This window comes from Periplaneta americana, chromosome 2 (assembly GCF_040183065.1).
Source record: "Periplaneta americana isolate PAMFEO1 chromosome 2, P.americana_PAMFEO1_priV1, whole genome shotgun sequence".
In the NCBI taxonomy this organism is placed as follows: domain Eukaryota; kingdom Metazoa; phylum Arthropoda; class Insecta; order Blattodea; family Blattidae; genus Periplaneta; species Periplaneta americana.
The window spans coordinates 47439767-47459354 of NC_091118.1; the positions used below are offsets into that span (position 1 = coordinate 47439767).

At 37.4% G+C, this 19588-nt stretch overlaps 1 protein-coding gene across 1 annotated transcript in view; it reads right to left on the minus strand.

Annotated features, from left to right (window-relative positions):
- Positions 1–2611: 2611 nt before the first annotated feature.
- BNIP3 (BCL2 interacting protein 3) overlaps positions 2612–19588 on the minus strand; it is a 320761-nt gene continuing 303784 nt past the window's right edge. Inside the window, exons 4-6 of the mRNA XM_069816817.1 lie at positions 9860–9939; positions 7072–7215; positions 2612–2832 (exon numbers count right to left, since the gene is read on the minus strand). Of these exons, the coding sequence (XP_069672918.1) occupies positions 2781–2832; positions 7072–7215; positions 9860–9939 (276 nt within the window). The 3' untranslated portion in view covers positions 2612–2780. The remainder of the gene's footprint in view (positions 2833–7071; positions 7216–9859; positions 9940–19588) is intronic.

The following is a 19588-nucleotide window of genomic DNA, read 5'->3' on the forward strand; positions in this document are numbered from 1 at the left end:
AAATAAAATGTTATCAAATAAATAAAATTAACGCAGAAGCTGATGAACATAATATATCTTTCATTAACGTGAAATGTGAACCAGTAAATACATTCACTTTCATTATTTTCATTAAACAATAAATGGACTGGTTACACGTGACCTTCACTGTAATTTTATTAAGAAAGAGAATATGTTTTTTTGCTCAACTTAATCAACACCATAGCCTAATGAAATGTGTGTGTGTATCTAATGCTCTGGATTTAACAATAAAGTCATCATCCTTCTTGCTTCCCAATATTTTGATGGAAGGTCCACAAATGTCCTAAGAGTTTCACAATTAGCCAGGTGCTCCATCTCCATGTCCTCTTCTCGCCTAATGAAATGTAAATGCTGCTAATTACATCGAGGAAAAATATTCCATTTTTATTCTTTTGGTCCACTGTAAAAATACTAATTTTTACTCCATATGTATTGCATTTCCGGTCCAGGGGAAATTACTCCAACAGGCTGGTAACCTTTGCTCCAGTAGCTAAATGTTTAACACAGATCTCAAATGCTTCCACAACTCCCTTTGCGATAGCTCTCTGGTTTTTTAGATATCTAAATGTAATTTTGTTATTATCAAGACTGTGACATTCAAAATATATTACTCTGCTGCATCAAAATTAACTTGCGTTATGTTCATAAGCAGTAAAGTCATCGTCATCCTGACACATATTACACCTGTAACGGTCTCAATCCATCGTTTGTCAGATTGACTGCCTCCTGAATTCTTGAGTTGTCCATTTTTTTAGTTGGTTATTTAACGACAATGTATCAACTACTAGGTTATTTAGCGTCAATGGAATTGATGTTAGCAATAGTATTTGGCGAGATGATGCCGAATAATTGCCATAGATTATCTGACATTCGCCTTACAGTTGCGGAAAACCTTGGAAAAAAATGAAACCCAATCAGGTAATGAGCCCAAACGGGAATCGACTTCATGCTAAGTGCAGCTCCAGATCAGAAGGCAAGCACCTCTGCTGACTGAACTACGCCAGTGGCTGTTCATTCATAACCTGTGATTTTCCTATCTATATAAATAAGTCCATGCACATGGCCCTAAAGGGTAGAAATGTTTAGTTTTTCATGTGTATCTCATTTCATTTACTTTCGATCTTTTCATGTCATTAGCAGGGATAGTCCATACTTCACTGCCAGACATTTCTTTGAATTATATTTCGAAATCTTGGCTTCAGTATCTTCTTCTTTTAAATATGATCAATTAGGTATTTTATAGCCTAAATAAGAAGGTAAAAGTGCGAATACTAAATGAGGCAGTAGAGCAAGTGGACAGCTTCAAATACTTGGGTTGTACTATAAGCAGCAACATGAGCTGCTGTCAGGAAGTTAAAAGGAGAATAGCAGTGGCAAAGGAAGCTTTTAATAGAAAAAAGAGCATCTTCTGCGGACCTCTGGAGGGGGGAGGGGGGATTTAAGGAAGAAACTAGTGAAGTGCTTTATGTGGAATATGGCATTGTATGGAGCAGAACCATGGACATTACCACCAAGTGAAGAGAAGCGACTAGAAACATTTGAGATGTAGATGTGAAGAAGGATGGAGTGTGTGAAATGGACAGACAGAATAAGAAATGAAGCTGTGTTGGAAAGAGTGGGTGAAGAAAGAATGATGCTGAAACTGATCAGGAAGAGAAAAAGGAATTGGTTGGGTCACTGGCTGAAAATAAACTGCCTACTGAAGGATGCACTGGAAGGAATGGTGAACGGGAGAAGAGTTCGGGGCAGAAGAAGATATCAGATGATAGAAGACATTAATATATATGGAGACTAAGAGAAAGGCGGAAAATAGGAAAGATTGGAAAATGCTGGATTTGCAGTGAAAGACATGCTATTTAGCAGAACATTTTGTATGCATATGTATAGCCTACATATATCAAACATTTAACTTAATTTGTAAGTTGATATACTGATCTCTATAATGCATTTTCAGAATTTGCAAGCAATAAATTGAAGTTTCAAATTACATAAAGCCAATAAATCGGGTTCGAAGTGTTAAGACAAGTACAAAAATTCGTAATGAAGTGTCATTTCACTCCCGCTTCTATTGACACTATGCCTTTGTTGAAAATATTTTGAGCTTAATTATGTATTTTTAATTATGTATTTTGTGAAATTTATATTTACATAGGCTACTGGTGAATTAATCGGGTATGTTTCTGTTGTTTATACCCTTAATTTACAAAAATGAGTAAACTTAATTTATGTTATGCCATAAATTTTAAAATTTCTTCAACGAAACAATGAATAAGAATAGGTACATTAGTGAACAATTTAATCACAACAAATGGAGTTAAAGCATTAACTCACTCACATTTACCCTGTACACCTAATAATCAGAAAGAGTAACTGGAAACTGTTCAGTATATGTGCCTGTCTGTGCTGTAATAATATTAGCTTATTTATAAATCTAGTATTCAAAAAGAGGGAAAATGCAGGTCAGCTGTAAACCAATGCTGTGATTTCATAGTATCGATATAAATATTACCAACTGTGAGTGTATAAAAAAACACACCAATATGGTAGTGAGCCAACACTGGCTCAGTAAATACCTATCAAACATATAGTGAGAGTGTTTTTGACCATAAGCCTGTATTAAGGACGAGGCTTTTCCTGTCTATCCTCAGTTCTCACAAAAGCCGTTGATCAGTCTTTTGTCTTGTGACAATTTCAGTCCCTCAAGAGCCAGTCACAGTTGCCACTCCGATTTTTAGCTTGCTGGCAGACCGATTGGCGAGTCATTCAAAGTTGATCCGGGGGAGGTACATTCCTCTCCGACTCAACCAGACCCTGTGAACACAAGGAAGAACGTTACACATAGACAAATACGGCCAGTATGGAGTATTCAGGTATCACCACAGTCTAGTATATAGTCACGAAGCTCAATACGTAGTAAATATGCATCCATAGATAGTTGCTAACCACTAGGATCGCTAATATCGCCTCATTACAGACCATGCGAAATAGTACCGGCACAGTCTATTGTTCCTAGCACCCTCACAATTCAAGCTTCGTGACTATATATAGGTACTAGACTGTGGTATCACCGTAAAGCTTCCATTTGTTTAATGGGGCTGATCACTGGAAGAACATCACCAAGAAGTACATTCAATCAGTTTTTTTTTTTTACTCCAGTGATAATGTGATAATCATCCATTAATATGTTTCTTTTTACGTGAATAGTCTTTGTTATATATAAAATTAGTGAGAAAATCAACATTTTAGCGTAACACTAATTTTAATATATTTTTTCTGTATTTAATTATATTTCAATTTCTACTAGTTAAATATGATATTTGGTTGCATTCAAAGAGTAGATGCTAGATGCAGCACATGCTAAAGCGTATGCGTGCTGCCATTTACCAAGTCTTGAATTAACTACTTGAAAGTGAATAAGCAACGAGAGTTTGTAATAAGAAGCAACTAGCGTTATTTGCATATAACCCAATAATGTCAAGGAAGTTATGACATCAAATACATAAAAAAATATTATTAAACAATAATTCCTCATACATATTACAATAAAATACAAAACAATAAAACAAAGATGTACTGACGCAAACATCGGGATCTTTTTTGTATGTATTGATTCTGAGTCACTATGAAAATTAACTTACAGTAAGTCTACCTGGGGGGGGGGGGGAACTTTGACACTGTTTTCATTCGTTATTGCCAAAGAACCTTCCCTTGCTCTAATAACCAGTAATTTTACAGTCTTTAAGAAAAATAAATATTATCACATTTTTTTCATAATGAGACGTGTTCTAAGTATTACTTCAAATCCATACTTACTTACTGGCTTTTAAGGAACCCGGAGATTCATTGCCGCCCTCACATAAGCCCGCCATTGGTCCCTATCCTGAGCAAGATTAATCCAGTCTCTACCATCATATCCCACCTCCCTAAAATCCATTTTAATATTATCTTCCCACCTACGTCTCGGCCTCCCAAAGGTCTTTTTCCCTCTGGCCTCCCAACTAACACTCTATATGCATTTCTGGATTCGCCCATACGTGCTACATGTCCTGCCCATCTCAAACGTCTGGATTTTATGACTTCAAATCCATACTATTCTTATTTACAATATGCAATAACTTTTATCACATCGAAATGTTTATACCGATCGGAATTTTTGTCGTGAAGGGCACTATGAACTCTATACGATATATTATTCATTCTATTAGCATTTACTTAGGTTTTGAAAAATTAAAAATAACATTTTTGTTTTCGTGCGTTTTTTGAGGTTATAGCCACAAACAGCTCCTAAATCTAGAAAGTTTGGACATAGCCGTCTTCATATATATAACTTGTTTATTTAATGACGTTGTAACAACTGCTAGGTTATTTAGCGTCGATGGAATTGGTGATAACGAGATGGTATTTGGCGAGATGAGACCGATGATTCGCCATAGATTACCTGATATTTGCCTTACAGTTGAGGAAAACCTCGGAAAAACCCAACTAGGTAATCAGTCCAAGAGGCAATTGAACTCACGCCCGAGCGCAACTCCGAATCGGCAGGCAAGCACTCTATCAGACTGAGCTACGCCTGTGACCTATTTATTATTTTAATTTATTAACAGCATTGATCGTTGGCTAAATAATGCTGATGCCCGTCTTCATTTGCCTCATCACAATCAAGTTCTGTTTAATTTACAACGATTAACGCTACCAAAGGCAATCATTGCTATTGGTTGATTCTGAAGCAATTTCACAATGATTAGCGTCGCGTATTGATCATATAAAGATGGCCATACACGCAGTCATGTTTAAGTCCCTCGGAATCAACTAGTGCTTGTGAATTTAATTAGTAACAATATAGTAAAGCAGTACATGCTTAGTAACTTTTTTTAAACGAATAGAAATGCAGATTCCTTTTTATAAATGCAAAATTCTTTCTCTCTCTCTCTTGCAATTCATTTTGATAAAGACGCAGAAACTTAATACACATGTGTCATCATCATAACCATTTCATGTATTAGACATAGGAGTCTGTTATGGTCTCTATCCAGCGCTTTTTAGGTCTTTCCAAGTTTCTTCGGCATCTTGGAGTATAGCGTAAGATCAGTTTTGGCGAGCGGTTGGAGGGCATCCTGGCGACATGTTCTTTACAGTTCAGTGTGTATTGTTCTATGTACTGGATAATTGTATCTACTTTTAGTTCTTTAAGAATGTCCTCATTTCTTTCATGGTCAAGGAAGGAGTAACCAGCAGTTCTTCTCATAAAATCGCATTTCGGCTGTTGTAAGTCTCCCTTCGCCAGCCTTTTTTATGCTCCAGACTGCGTAACATATAAAGACATTACAAAAACAGCCCTAGTCATTTTTAATGAAATTGAGTTAAGGACACATTTGCTACTAATTCAAATGTTTATAGACTCCAAAAATGATACATGCCAGGTGCAACAGCCACAAGGATAAACACTAATTGTACGAAAACAGCTGACTTGTGTTGCTCTATTTATTGTTATTGTTTTCCTGAAAAATAACAATTTCGACAAGGGTTGTTTTTGTAATAATGTCTTCATATATTTAAGCATTCGTGCATATATTTATATATCCTCTTCAGTCCTGAATTTATATTAAAAAAAAAAAACTGAAAAAAAAAATCGGTCACATAATCATTCTGGGGTTCCAAAAATCCCAAATCAAGTCTTTGCAGATAATCAAATTTTGGGGCAATTTTGACTCTTGGGGCCCCAAAATTTTAAATTCTAATTTATAATTCTGGTATAGAAATGTTTCAAAAGTGATACCCTTAATTTCTATCAAATTAAATTTTTCCAAAGTATCCAAGATATTGCAAAAAAAAAAAAATTATAACAAAAAATAAAAGAAAATTATGTATAGTATATTCTACAACAGGACTGAAGAGAATATATAGCCCTAAGTCTATTTTACATAAATATAATTCAAAATCCGATAACATTGGAGCTGTCATTGAAACTTGCATAACAAGTAGCTATAAATTTTCAATTGGACGGGGTTACGCAATAAGTGACCAACCCCCAAAAACCTGTTTTCGAGATACTACCATTGAAATAAATCTGGCTTTTATTAAACATTTTATGCGAGAAGTATTGTAAAATTCATATTATTACAAAAATAGCACAAATAATAGTTTACTAAAAAAGGCTAACCGATTTTTAATAACAGACTAGCAGTTGATTTAATATTGCAAAGCATAATAATAATAATAATAATAATAATAATAATAATAATAATAATAATAATAATAATAATAATAATAATGGTTTATTTAACCTGGTAGAGTTAAGGTCATACGGCCTTCTCTAACACTCAACCAGGAGTAAAACTGCGTTACAAAAAACACTACAAATTTACTATGTAAAGTACACTACAATTTTACACACAAAACTGAAGAAGATAATCATAATATGATGCAAACAACAAGTCAGTAGAAATCAGACATAATATATAACACATAGAAAGAAAGGAAAATGCGTAATAAAATGTGAACAGTAGGTCAAAATAAATAAGACATACAAAGTATAAAAATATAAGATGATGATAATAATAATAATAATAATAATAATAATAATAATAATAATAATAATAATAATAATAGTAATAAAATGGTGAAGTACAAAGCATACAACGAACACAATATTTTTAGGTACACACAATAAGGAAAATTATGATTATATTAGCTCAAGTTATCACAAATACACGTATTTTATGCAATAAACGAATTTTGTTTATAAATACCAGCAAAATGCAGATATCGCATTCTTGATTTTTTCCGAGTTAAATAATCCAGCCAACAACAGATTTGTACAAATATCTCAACTTCTTTTTCAAATTGTCGGTCTATTGTTGCGTAACTCAGTCCAATTAATCGTTTTATCCTTGTCATTCATTGTATTTCATGACAAACCTTATCGTCATTACTAAATGTCCTTCAGTCAAGTGAAGCAGGTGACAGGGTTTCCCCAGGATTATCCTCCGCCAAATGAATCACAAGATATGCAAATTGTAATCAGTGAGTCTCAGATTTGCGTGCTCTTACCCGACTCCAGTGCCAAGAAGAAGTGAAATGAAGTTGGTGAGGAACAGGGTGTACAGCACTTCCTTGGAGAACAGGCTGTTCTTCCCCACCTTTGCGTGGCGAATACTGTATGTTTTCCTCTTAGGGTGCTTGAATTTCCAGTCCCTACAAACAAACCAACAAATCTTTCAACTACACATTCTGATATTTATGTAACATTTTAATGAGAACAGGACGTTGAAAAATACGTAGTGATAAGCAAACAGACGGACCCATTAAACCTATATTCACTTTATTCACGTAGTGATGATGTTCTTCATGGCTTACTGCATTATATTCTCTTCCTCCTTTTAATGGAATATGAAACATACACTATTCACTTCTAAAGAGCTACTTTTTTTTGTAAAAGTCCGCCATATTCAGCAGGAATGCACTAAAAATTTTGCAGGTCACCTTGAAAAATAATGAAAGATTTCATTTTTGGTTTTTTACTGCATTATATTCTCTGAAATTTCCTCCTTAAAACGGCATATGAAACATATACACTACTCACTTTTAAAGAGCTATTTTTTCTTTGTAACAGTTCGCCGTATGCAGTTGGGATGCACCAATATTCTGAAGGTTATTTTCCGTAAGTTTAAATTTTCTGTACAAAATTTCATTTTCTCAGCTTTTACCCATCATAATTGCTTTAAACTTTCAGGAAACATTCACTATAACTTAGTGCATGACTTAAAACAGGCACTTTATGAAATGTAAATCTACAAATGAGTTATCCTGAAAAGGCAGCAAAAAAGAAAGTACTCAAATTTGCATTATGTGAAAAAAATTCGTAATTTAAATATTATTATGATGTACCGAAGTACATATGATATTTCCGTGCAGGAATTCTGCGTTACCATATGATGAAGGATGGATAGAACAGAAAAAAATTCTCTCCGGCATCGGGACTCGAACCCGGGTTTTCAGCTCTACTTGCTGACGCTTTATCCACTAAGCCACACCGGATTCCAGTTCCGATGCCGGATTGAATCCCTCTCAGTTTAAGTTCTACCTCTCAGTTTTCCCTTCGGTGGCCTACCCTCATGTACTGTGTCACAGAATATGTGACAGTGGCATAATGTCCAACGTAATTTGAAGATTAAATTACATTTTTCCAAAACCCCCGTTAAATTGACAGTAAAAAGTTCCAGAAATAAGCTGTAAAAATTGAATAGTTTCTGAGAAAATGTGCATTAAAACAGTTACTTTAACATAGATCAAGATACTTGTAGGGTTTCTTTAGGTTCGTTATATATGCACAGATACTGATTAACAAAATTCTGAATTAAATGTTTGTATTTTATGTGCATCTGACGTTCCGTAGTGACATATGTGCATATTATCTCTGATCCTGCTAAAATAAAAATTACAGATTTAATAATTTATTACGCATATAAGACAGAAAGCAAGGTTAATTTCGATACGCCTTGCCAGGGCGGCCACTTCACTGACAAGCTTGTATCACTGGTTGCCTCAATGGCACATCCCTTTACCACTAGAGTTAATACAGTAGGTACGGGCTATTCCATATGAAATCGATCAGTAAAAACCTCGCATTTTTTATACTCTAATTTTTTCCCTACTTATACAAGTTGGTAAGGGGAGTGCATTTTCAAAAATATACTATCGAAAGTCAAACGGTTTTCGTATTATTGAGCGACAAATTTAGCGTATTTTATAAAAACAAGCCTCTTTCAGCGCTCAGAACTCTGGAACCATTTACTGCAGAACATTGAACGAGAGTTCATTTTGAAGCTGACATTTGGTAGGTTATGTTAAGAAGTAATCGTTATTTTTATTGTACACAGAGAGACAGATTATCTGATTTTACTTACTTTTAGGCTTTTTGGCCATTTGTAAAAATGTAAAAAAAGATTGAGAAAAAACCTTGCATTATTAAGAGGGATTCGGCATTGTTTGCTTAGTAGTACGGCAATAAGTTTCGAGGGTATTAAATAGATTATTTTCACAAGCCTAGACTTGAACGGCGCAGTACCGCAAGCACCGGCAGAGAGCTGAAGATAAGCGAGCGTTGGGCGTCATTTTACTCCTGTGTTTATGAAAATCTGTGATAAAGCTAGCACAGCCATGCGCTGCTAGACGACACATCACGTGTTTGTCTCCTGGCCTTACTTGTCTCGGCTAGCTCCCGTCTCACAGTCAGCTGGTTAGTTCACGCGCGTACTATTTATTTTCTTTATTTGATATTTTCAATACTTTCTTATCAACATACCATCAGTAAAAAATATGTGTTTATTTGTACCTTCAATGCGGAATCTAACTATATATTTTTAAAATATTTTTTCCTAGCCAAAGGCTTCTTAATGAGGAAAAATCTAAATTTATCCATTTCCATAAAAAGTAAGAAAATCTGTTTATATGTCAATATAAACTTTAATTTCTCAGCATCAAAATAAACCATGATTTTGATCATTGGGTGAAAGGATTTCGGAGCTACAACAGTTTAAAGTTGCTAATTTTATGAAAATACGATAAATTTAAATATTTTAAATTTAAACACTATGAAGTTCTGATTCCTCAAACTTTGCACAAAGCATTGTATCACAGTTGTCAACGGACAGAAAAAGTTTCATTGTATTTAGAAATTGTAAGGTCAATTTTCTCTATATTTCGGTCGATTTGAGATGGAATAGGTCACACAGACATATCATACAGATAACTTTACACTTAGTGACTATCAACATTTGTGGGTACTATCAGTGTTTATTTATTCGTTTCATGTACTGTACTTGTTTACAAAACTCACTTCGGTGGTGCCTGGTCTGGCCGACTGCTCCAGTCCCAAATCCAGTCTGTGCTGCGGTCTACGTTCATGAAATCACCATCCTGTAACAAGCAGACACCCTGAGTCAGTTCCGGATTTTCGAAAGTGTTAAATACACTTGGAATAATTCTTTTAGACTTCAACTCTCTTTGAGGCGACAGCTGTAATTATTTTTAAGCGAATGATTTATCAACTGCGAGGTTATTTTCAGCGTCGGTGGAATTGACAGCGAGATGGTATTTTGGCAACATAAGACAGAGGATTTATTATTCGTCTCACAATCTGCGAAAACCTCGGAGAAACTCCGACCAGGTAATAAAACCCAAGCGCATTCGAACCCACTTGCATCGAATTCTGGTCTATAGGGTATTTATTTTCGCCAGTAATAATGATAATAATAATAATAATAATAATAATAATAATAATAATAATAATAATAATAATAATAATAATAATAACGCTTGAGATGGGCAGGGCATGTAGCACGTATGGGCGAATCCAGAAATGCATATAGAGTGTTAGTTGGGAGACCGGAGGGAAAAAGACCTTTGGGGAGGCCGAGACGTAAAGATAATATTAAAATGGATTTGAGGTAGGTGGGATATGATGATAGAGACTGGATGAATCTTGCACAGGATAGGGACCGATGGCGGGCTTATGTAAGCACGGCAATGAACCTGCGAGTTCCTTAAAAAAACATTTGTAAGTAAGTAATAATAATAATAATAATAATAATAATAATAATAATAATAATAATAATAATAATCGCTCGCAGATAATTTGTATGTATCCATTTTTTATGGGATATTCATAACCTTTGCCGAGGAGTTCAACATAAAAGCAAGCTATAAAAACACATTTGGCTATTAGAACTTATTTAATTATTTATTTTTACACATATTCCATATCAATAATTTGTGTGCCCACCATTTGCCTTCCGGACAGTACATTATAATATTAACATTCAATAGGGCTAGTAGACCTATTTAAAACAAATAGAAATTAATGAAAGCTTTATTTCTTCAACTGACTTCATTTTTCTACGTTTCCTTTCATGTATGAGTAGACAGCCTCTGTTGTTACGCAAGATCTAAATTATAGTTTCTTTTTCTGCCGGTTTCACCTCTTCCCCCACTCCAGTACAGCGTAAATCCCCGCAGAGAAAAAGGCCTGGATCTTACACAAAATGTGAAGTTTAGGCGTGAAATTCATCTGCACCAATCCGTTCTCATAGACTCCAGACAAGATGAAGGTGAAAAGGTCGTACACCGCAGACGATTATTTGTATTTGCCCTATGAGGCAGCTTAAGCGAAGCAGAAAGATACGGAAAGTGCAACAGAAGGTGGGGACGCCGTCAAAACAGTTTTAACAACTCGTCACGCGGACTGACACATCATTACGCGGTGACAGACAAGTCTGATACGAAAAGGTTACCACACTGGGTCGAGACGAAAGGAATTTGGTTTGACTTTGAACACAACATCATGTTCTGTAGCTCAAAAAACAGTCGGGACGGTAACGTGACTCTAGAATCTTCATTCGTCTTCTGTTTATTTAAGAAAAGAAGCTATAGAACAGCAGAAAACAGGAGAAGGGAGAATAAATAGGAATAGGAGAAAAAGCAGAAATAGGCTTATGTTAGAGAAGAAGAAACATAACAAAAGAGCATAATGAGGATAAATAAGGAAAATATGCAGGAAATAATGATGATAATAATAATAATAATAATAGTAATAATAATAATAATAATAATAATAATAATAATAATAATAATAGACTAATAATAATAAGCAGAATGATAAAAAGGAAGAAGCAGAAGGATAAATAGAATATAAACTGAAATGTAACGAACGTACGGCAAGCAAAATAAGACGCAGAAGAATAGCAAGATGTATTATAGTCCCGTCGCTCTTATTTCCGGCAGCCAATCACATTGCAGGTCGGCTACATTTAAACGTGTGCGTCTTGTGATTCGCTGATGATGACGTTATGCATTTCCTAAGGCTCGATAAATACTTAATATAATCGCCCGCCATTTTGGCTCTTTCGTTGGCGTTCGCAGAAAGGACATGGGGACGTTATTTCCCGCTCAATTATTTGCTGAATTACAGTGCGTTTGATTTATTATCATAGGAGCTACGACATGATAATGTTTAACGGCATGGCAAACAGATTCCTCGTCTGGTAGCTCGGCAACGAAAGAACAAAAATTGCGAACGATACTATCTACCTAGACTTTACAGAGCCTTCACTTCCTAAGACGTAAGCAAATAGGAGAAGTCATGCCGGGAATAACAGCGTCGCGACTATAGAAGCTGGAGGTACAGAAGAAGTGAGATAAGAGAAAGCAGGAGAAGAGAAAAGATAGAAGGAAGGCAAGTGGGGAAGGAGGAAGGAAACAGTAAGCAAGATAAATCGCGGGAGAAATCAGAAAAGAAAACGAAGGAGAAGGAAGAAGTGTGGGAGGAGGATAAAAGAAGAGCAGACGCAGAACGGAAGAAAAATAAGTAGCAGAGGGGTGGTACAATAACAAGGAGAATTAGAGAATGGAGCAACAGGAAACGCAGAAGTACAAGAAATAGAAAAGTATGAGGACCAAAAAGAGGAAGTATGAAAGTCAGAGGAAGCATGTATGAAAGGCAGGAAAGCAAGTACGAAAAGGAGAGGAACATATGAGAAACAGGGGAAGAACACATAAGAAGCAGGAGAAAAACGCATGAGAAGCAGGGGAAGAACACATGAGAAACAGGGGAAGAGCGCATGACAAGCAGGGGAAAAACTCATGAGAAGCAGGAGAAGAACACATGAGAAGCGGGGAAAACACATGAGAAGCAGGGAAGAACACATGAGAATCAGAAGAAGAACGCATGAGAAGCAGAGGAAGAGTGCATGAGAAGCACGGGAAGAACACATGAGAAGCAGAGGAAGAGTGCATGAGAAGCACGGGAAGAACACATGAGAAGCAGAGGAAGAACGCATGAGAAGCAGAGGAAGAACACACGAAACGCAGGTAAAGAGCGTATGAGAAGCACGGGAAGAACACATGAGAAGCAGAGGAAGAACGCATGAGAAGCAGGGGAAGAACACACGAAACGCAGGTAAAGAGCACATGAGAAGCACGGGAAGAACACATGAGAACCAGAGCAAAGTCAGCATAGGAGAAGAAATGTCAGAGGGAAATGGAATAGGGAGAGGAGTACAAAAGAATGCACTTTGTCACCTACCACTAACAAGTAAATAGGAGAAAGAGAAGTAAAGTAGCAAATGAAGGAAGAGAACTAAGGAAAGAATGCGAAGAGTAAGCAGGGAAAGAAAAGGAGCAAACGGCTTAGAAAAGCACAGGAGAAAGAGAAGAAAAGTAGAACAGTGAAGGAGGAAAAACGGCGAAACGAGAAACATGGGGCAAAAAGAAAAAGAGAGACTGAAAAAGAAAAAAATGAGAAAGGAGAAATGTGGGGAAAAAGAAACAAGGGGAAAAATAAAAAAAACGGGGACAGAAGAAAAACCGAGAAAGAAAGAAGAAAAAGAGGGAAAGCCAGTAAAACAGAAATAAGAACATAAGAATAAAGGGAAAAGAAACAGAGAAGAGCGGGTTCGATCCCCGCTTGGACTGATTACCTGGTTGGGTTTTTTCCGAGGTTTTCCCTAACCGTAAGGTGAATGCCAGGTAATCTATGGCGAATCCTCGGCCTCATCTCGCCAAATACCATCTCGCTATCACCAACCTCATCGACGCTAAATAACCTCGTAGTTGATACAGCGTCGTTAAATAACCAATTAAAAAAACAGAGAAGGCGTGGAATGGAGAAGTAGCAGAACTAAGGGAGAAACTAAGAAAACAGACAGAAAAGCGAGAAATAAGAAACAAATGCAGTGGAAACAGAAGGAAAGCAAGCATAAACTTCCATGCTCTGTCGGAGAATGAACAGTTGTTAGAGTCCACGTGTGCTCCTACATCTCACCGTTTAGTCCACGTGTGCTCCTACATCTCACCGTTTAACATGTTACATGACTTACTTAAAGAGTCATTTAAACAGATGTCTGATTTGAAATCAGATTCAATAAGCAGCCTGCACAGGCACACGTGTGCGCACCACCCACACCACAACCACATGCTGGACACGTGACGCGGTGCACGGCAATGCCGGCTGACTAGCTGCTGCCGACCTTGACGACCTCTGCTTATGTGACCTATTAATACTAGTTACTACTATTATTTTTACCAAGATTTATTACATTATTAAACAAACAAGAATTGTTAGTGTGAGCACACAAAGAGTCTATTCAGAGCCGTCGTGTTACGAACTGTACAGTATCATGCTGCTGAATTATAACAAGCCGTCTCCTTTCTGGATGTCTGTAGCAAATGATTCCCAAGCTGTGTTGTATAAAATTAACGTTTCAGCCTGCGGTCCGAGTTCGAGTGCCGCTCAGGTCTGGGGATTGTCATGAAACAGTGTAACTTCTCGCAGCTGGGGCTTTTGACACAGAATTACGTCTTTCTTCTCACTGTTTATGTGCGGTTTAATTGAGAATTGACCATTACATAAAAATGCAACCTCCTCTCGTCGCTACAGCTCGCAAATGAAAAGACAAGGAGAACAAGAGGGAAGACGAGGAGTACAAGGAGAAATACAAAGAAAACAAAGGGGAATATAAGAACCAGGGGAATAAAAGGAAAACAAGAGGAAATACAAGGAAAAGAGGGAATATAGCAGAACAAGGGAATACAAGAACAAGAGGGAATAGAAGGAGAACAAGGGGAATGCAAGAACAAGGGTAACGCAAGAATTACAGGGGAATGCAAGAAGAACAAGGGAAATGCAAGGAGAACAAGAGGGAATACAAGGAGAACAAGAGGAAATACAAGGAGAATAGGAAAATACAAGGACAGTAGACGGAATACAAGGAGAACAAGAGGGAATACAAGGAGAATAGGAAAATACAAGGACAGTAGACGGAATACAAGGAGAACAAGAGGGAATACAAGGAGAACAAGAGGAAATGCAAGGAAAATAGGAAAATACAAGGACAGTAGACAGAATACAAGGAGAACAAGAGGGAATACAAGGAGAACAAGAGGGAATACAAGGAGAACAAGAGGAAATACAAGGAGAATAGGAAAATACAAGGACAGTAGACGGAATGCAAGGAGAACAAGAGGGAATGCAAGGAGAATAGGAAAATACAAGGACAGTAGACGGAATGCAAGGAGAACAAGAGGAAATGCAAGGAGAATAGGAAAATACAAGGACAGTAGACGGAATGCAAGGAGAACAAGAGGGAATGCAAGGAGAATAGGAAAATACAAGGACAGTAGACGGAATGCAAGGAGAACAAGAGGGAATGCAAGGAGAATAGGAAAATACAAGGAGAATAGGAAAATACAAGGAAAATAGGAAAATACAAGGACAGTAGACGGAATACAAGGAGAACAGGAAAATACAAGGACAGCAAGACGGAATACAAGGGGAACAAGAGAAATACAAGCAGAGCAAGACGGAATACAAGGAGAACAAGAAGGAATACAAGGAGAATAGGGAAATACAAGGAGAATAAGAGGGAATACAAGGAGAACAAGAAGGAATACAAGGAGAATAGGAAAATACAAGGAGAACAAGAGGGAATACAAGGAAAACAAGAGAAATACAAGAAGAGCAAGACAGAATACAAGGATAACAAGAGGAAATACACGGAGAATAGAGAAATACAAGGAGAATATGAAAATACAAGGAGAGTAAGACGGAATACAAGGAGAACAAGAGGAAATACAAGGAGAATAGGGAAATACTAGGACAGTAGACGGAATACAAGGAGAACAAGAGAAATGCAAGGAGAGCAAGACAGAATACAAGGAGAACAAAAGGGAATACAAGGAGAATAGGGAAATACAAGGAGGGTAAGACGGAATACTAGGAGAACAAGAGAAATACAAGGAGAGCAAGACGGAATACAAGGAGAAGAGGGAATACAAGGAGAATAGGGAAATACAAGGAGAATATGAAAATACAAGGAGAGTAAGACGGAATACAAGGAGAACAAGAGAAATATAAGAAGAGCAAGACAGAACACAAGGAGAACAAGAGGAAATATAAGGACAACAGACGGAATACATGGAGAACAAGAGAAATACAAGGAGAGCAAGACAGAATACAAGGAAAACAAAAGGGAATACAAGGAGAACAAGAGGAAATGCAAGAAGAATGGGGGAATAGAAGGAGAACAAGAGAAATACAAGGAGAACAAGAGGGAATATAAGACGAATAGGGAAATACAAGGAAAATAGGAAAATACAAGAAGAATAGGGGAATAGGGAAATACAAGGAGAATAGGGGAATACAATGAGAACAAGAAGAAGAGAAGGAGAAGGCAAGGGAAACAAGGGAAAGGACAAAGAGAGCAAGGGGAAATACAAGAAGAGCAAAGGGAAGACGAAAAGGCGGAAGACAAGGAGAACAACGGGAAGACTATGAGAACAACGGGAAGACTATGATAACAACGGGAAGACTAGGAGAACAACGGGAAGACTATGAGAACAACGGGAAGACTATGAGAACAACGGGAAGACTATGAGAACAACGGGAAGACTAGGAGAACAACGGGAAGACTAGAAGAAGAGGAAGACAAGAAGAAAAGGAGAATAGAAGTAGAATACAAGGGAAGGAGAAGATAAGGGATCACGTAATTCTACATAAAGCTAGGCATGTCTTTTTTTTTTTTTTTCGGAGTTCTTCCATTTCCCTGTGTTAAACATCTACATCATTCCGTCGCGATAATTTCATAGCACTCTCCGATCGCCGGCTAGACAGACACGTAGATCAAGTGTTGCGGACTGCATTCAACAGTGTTTCGCCACTACCCATTTCTTTGGACACGCCTGATTTATACAGTCAATCACTCTTTGTCCTCGAGCGATCCCAGATCTTAGTCCTGTTGCCTAAGCCAGTTTCATCGAATAGGCAACCTACTTAAGTACTTGACATATTCCAACTTATGTTTATAGTTTCTCGGACTAAAAGCCGATATGCAGCATGTTTATGGCTTCATTCATTTTGAATTATGTATCTAGCGTAAACGTTATTTTTGGAACGATATAAACTGTGAAGCACACAGCTGTATATTTTTTCTCTCCATTCCTTTTTTACAGAATAAACCAGGCAGGTCGAGATGAAAGATCAAACAGATCGAGGTGTGAAAGAAGTACAGGCACGACAGCTTTACCTCTCAATGTTCCCACCGCCCATTCCAAACAGGACTCCGAGATACTTTACATTCAATACACACACTGTTCGAGCAGAACAGCTCTTATGTTCCGAATTGACGTCAGCATTGATAAAATAAACGCAGCGAGATGTAATACTAGCGTTCCTAACACAGTACGGCAACAAATTATACAGAGTTATGGTTGTCATCATTTATTAGTACTGCAAAACATCCGCATATACTTGTTTTCTTGAAAATGTTTCACAATTTGTTGAACAATGCGATTATTACAGGAGTCGCCAACAGAACACACTGTAAGCTAAAGATTTTATATTAAGAGTAGTCCGAAACATGTATGCGTCGCAATCTTGTTTATTATACCCATATATAATTCAAATTTCCGAGGTATACAATTTTGTCCAATTAATGGCACAGAAACATTCTAAAACGAAGCTGCCGTCCGGTCCAATAACTATCCTTTAATTTGTAGTTCTTTTCTCGTCAGCAGCGAATGGATAACGAACACCAGTATAACGAAATATTCAGTATTACGGATTTATTTTCTGTTTCCTGCTTCCCCCCCCGCCCACACAATATAATTTAATGTTAAAATATAATGTTAAAAGTAGAAGTAGGCCTATGTTTCATGCACTGTATTTCATTTCTTGGAGCCTACACGGTTACTCTTGGGTTCCTTGCCTCAGAAACAAACATCCGCATCCGTGGTTAGAACATACCAGCCTTCTCTAGTTCAGAGCAGTGAACTGTTTTATCTTGTGCTATTTACAAGCAGTCTACTATTCAGACAGATAAGAGGAAAGCGCCAATCGCATATCGTTCATTGCCAAGTACGAAGGAAGAATAACCCATCTGATTGTTTTGTTAACCTCTTGTAATCTCATTTATTTAGGCCTACTATCAAATACTATTAAAGAATAATTCTTGCACCATTTGTAAATTTGATAATAATAATAATAATAATAATAATAATAATAATAATAATAATAATAACAATTTCATTTTCCGATGAAAGGCACATTTAAACTTATTTTTCACCAAAAAATTAGTTGCCCTCGGTCAGGCTTTAACCCGGGGCACTTGAATCCAGATGCAAGTATGGTAACCTCGTGGTTCCTCTAAGGCGCCAAAATAAATGTCGGGATGAGGCCTATAAGACCTGGACCATGGACCTATCATCCACTAGTATATTTCGGTTTTACAAATTCTGCCATTCACGTATCTTCGTTTTCCAATCAAGCCTTGGCATTCTCCGGCTAGCATCGGGGACTTGGTTTTGGCGGTGCTGCTTATCTACCTGAACTTGACGACTAAGCTGTTGTGGGATGCGGCGGCAGTAGCTGTCTATACTGTTGCGGGTAGCCCTGCGCGGTTGGCTTAGTTGCCCAGCCATTTAACTTTCTTTATAGTTTACGGTTCTCTAGGCTTTTACTCCTGTAAAATTTACTGAAGTCCGTAAGTGGGACAGTGCGAATGAGGTGAGACAAGTGGCCTTTAGGCTAGGACCTCACATAAATATTAAGCTGAGGCCCAAGAGCCCTTGAAAGGACGCGAATTCGTGTAGCTTTTGCCATACACTTCCTCCTTTCTGATTGATTGATTCGTTCTTACTTCTAGTCACCAGTAAGTTTTATTTCTCCCTTGTGGTTCATCTTTGTCCTCTTCGGCACGGTTCAGTTCCTCTTCAGTTCCATTATTTCTATATATCACTGTTTACTACAGTGAAGGTTACAACGCCGGAATATAAAAATCGGTCACAAGATAGAATAGCCGAAAAAGCTGATGTAGGTGTGTTGCAAATACACATACATATACTACAGGATTTATAGTTGGTGGCCGTATAATTAACACCATTTTTGTGGCGCTGTTATACTGTCACAAGCAGATCGTTTCGAGTTATGTAGGGAAACGCCTGCGTTTGACAAGTGTTATTTGTTGAGGAGACGAGGAAGCAAATAAATTATTGTCCTGCAGAGTTGTTCTGGAAATCAAACCGCACTCTCTCGTCTCCGTTGATGCATTTTTTATTTGAAACGACATTTTTTTCTCCCTTTGTGCATTATGGATTAGACCATCTACTTGCTCCGCCTTCGAAAGGCTGCCTTCATGTTTATCTCTCTTCTAAAACCTCTAGGATTTTGTACAGATTATTCTTTATACATATATCGATTGCGGGTAGGATCAAAGAATTGTGCAGTATTCTTCTTGTTGAAACTTCCAGAACTATTCTGTCAGTCATCTATTCCGGAAAGCCACCGGCGTGGCTCAGTCGGTTAAGGCGCTTGCCTGCCGGTCTGAAGTTGCGCTCGGGCGCGGGTTCTATCTCCACTTGGCCTGATTACCTGGTTGGGTTTTTTCCGAGGTTTTCCCCAACCGCATGGTGAATGCCAGGTAATCTATGGCGAATCCTCGGCCTCATCTCGCCAAATTCCATCTCACTATCACGAATCTCATCGACGCTAAATAACCTAGCAGTTGATACAGCGTCG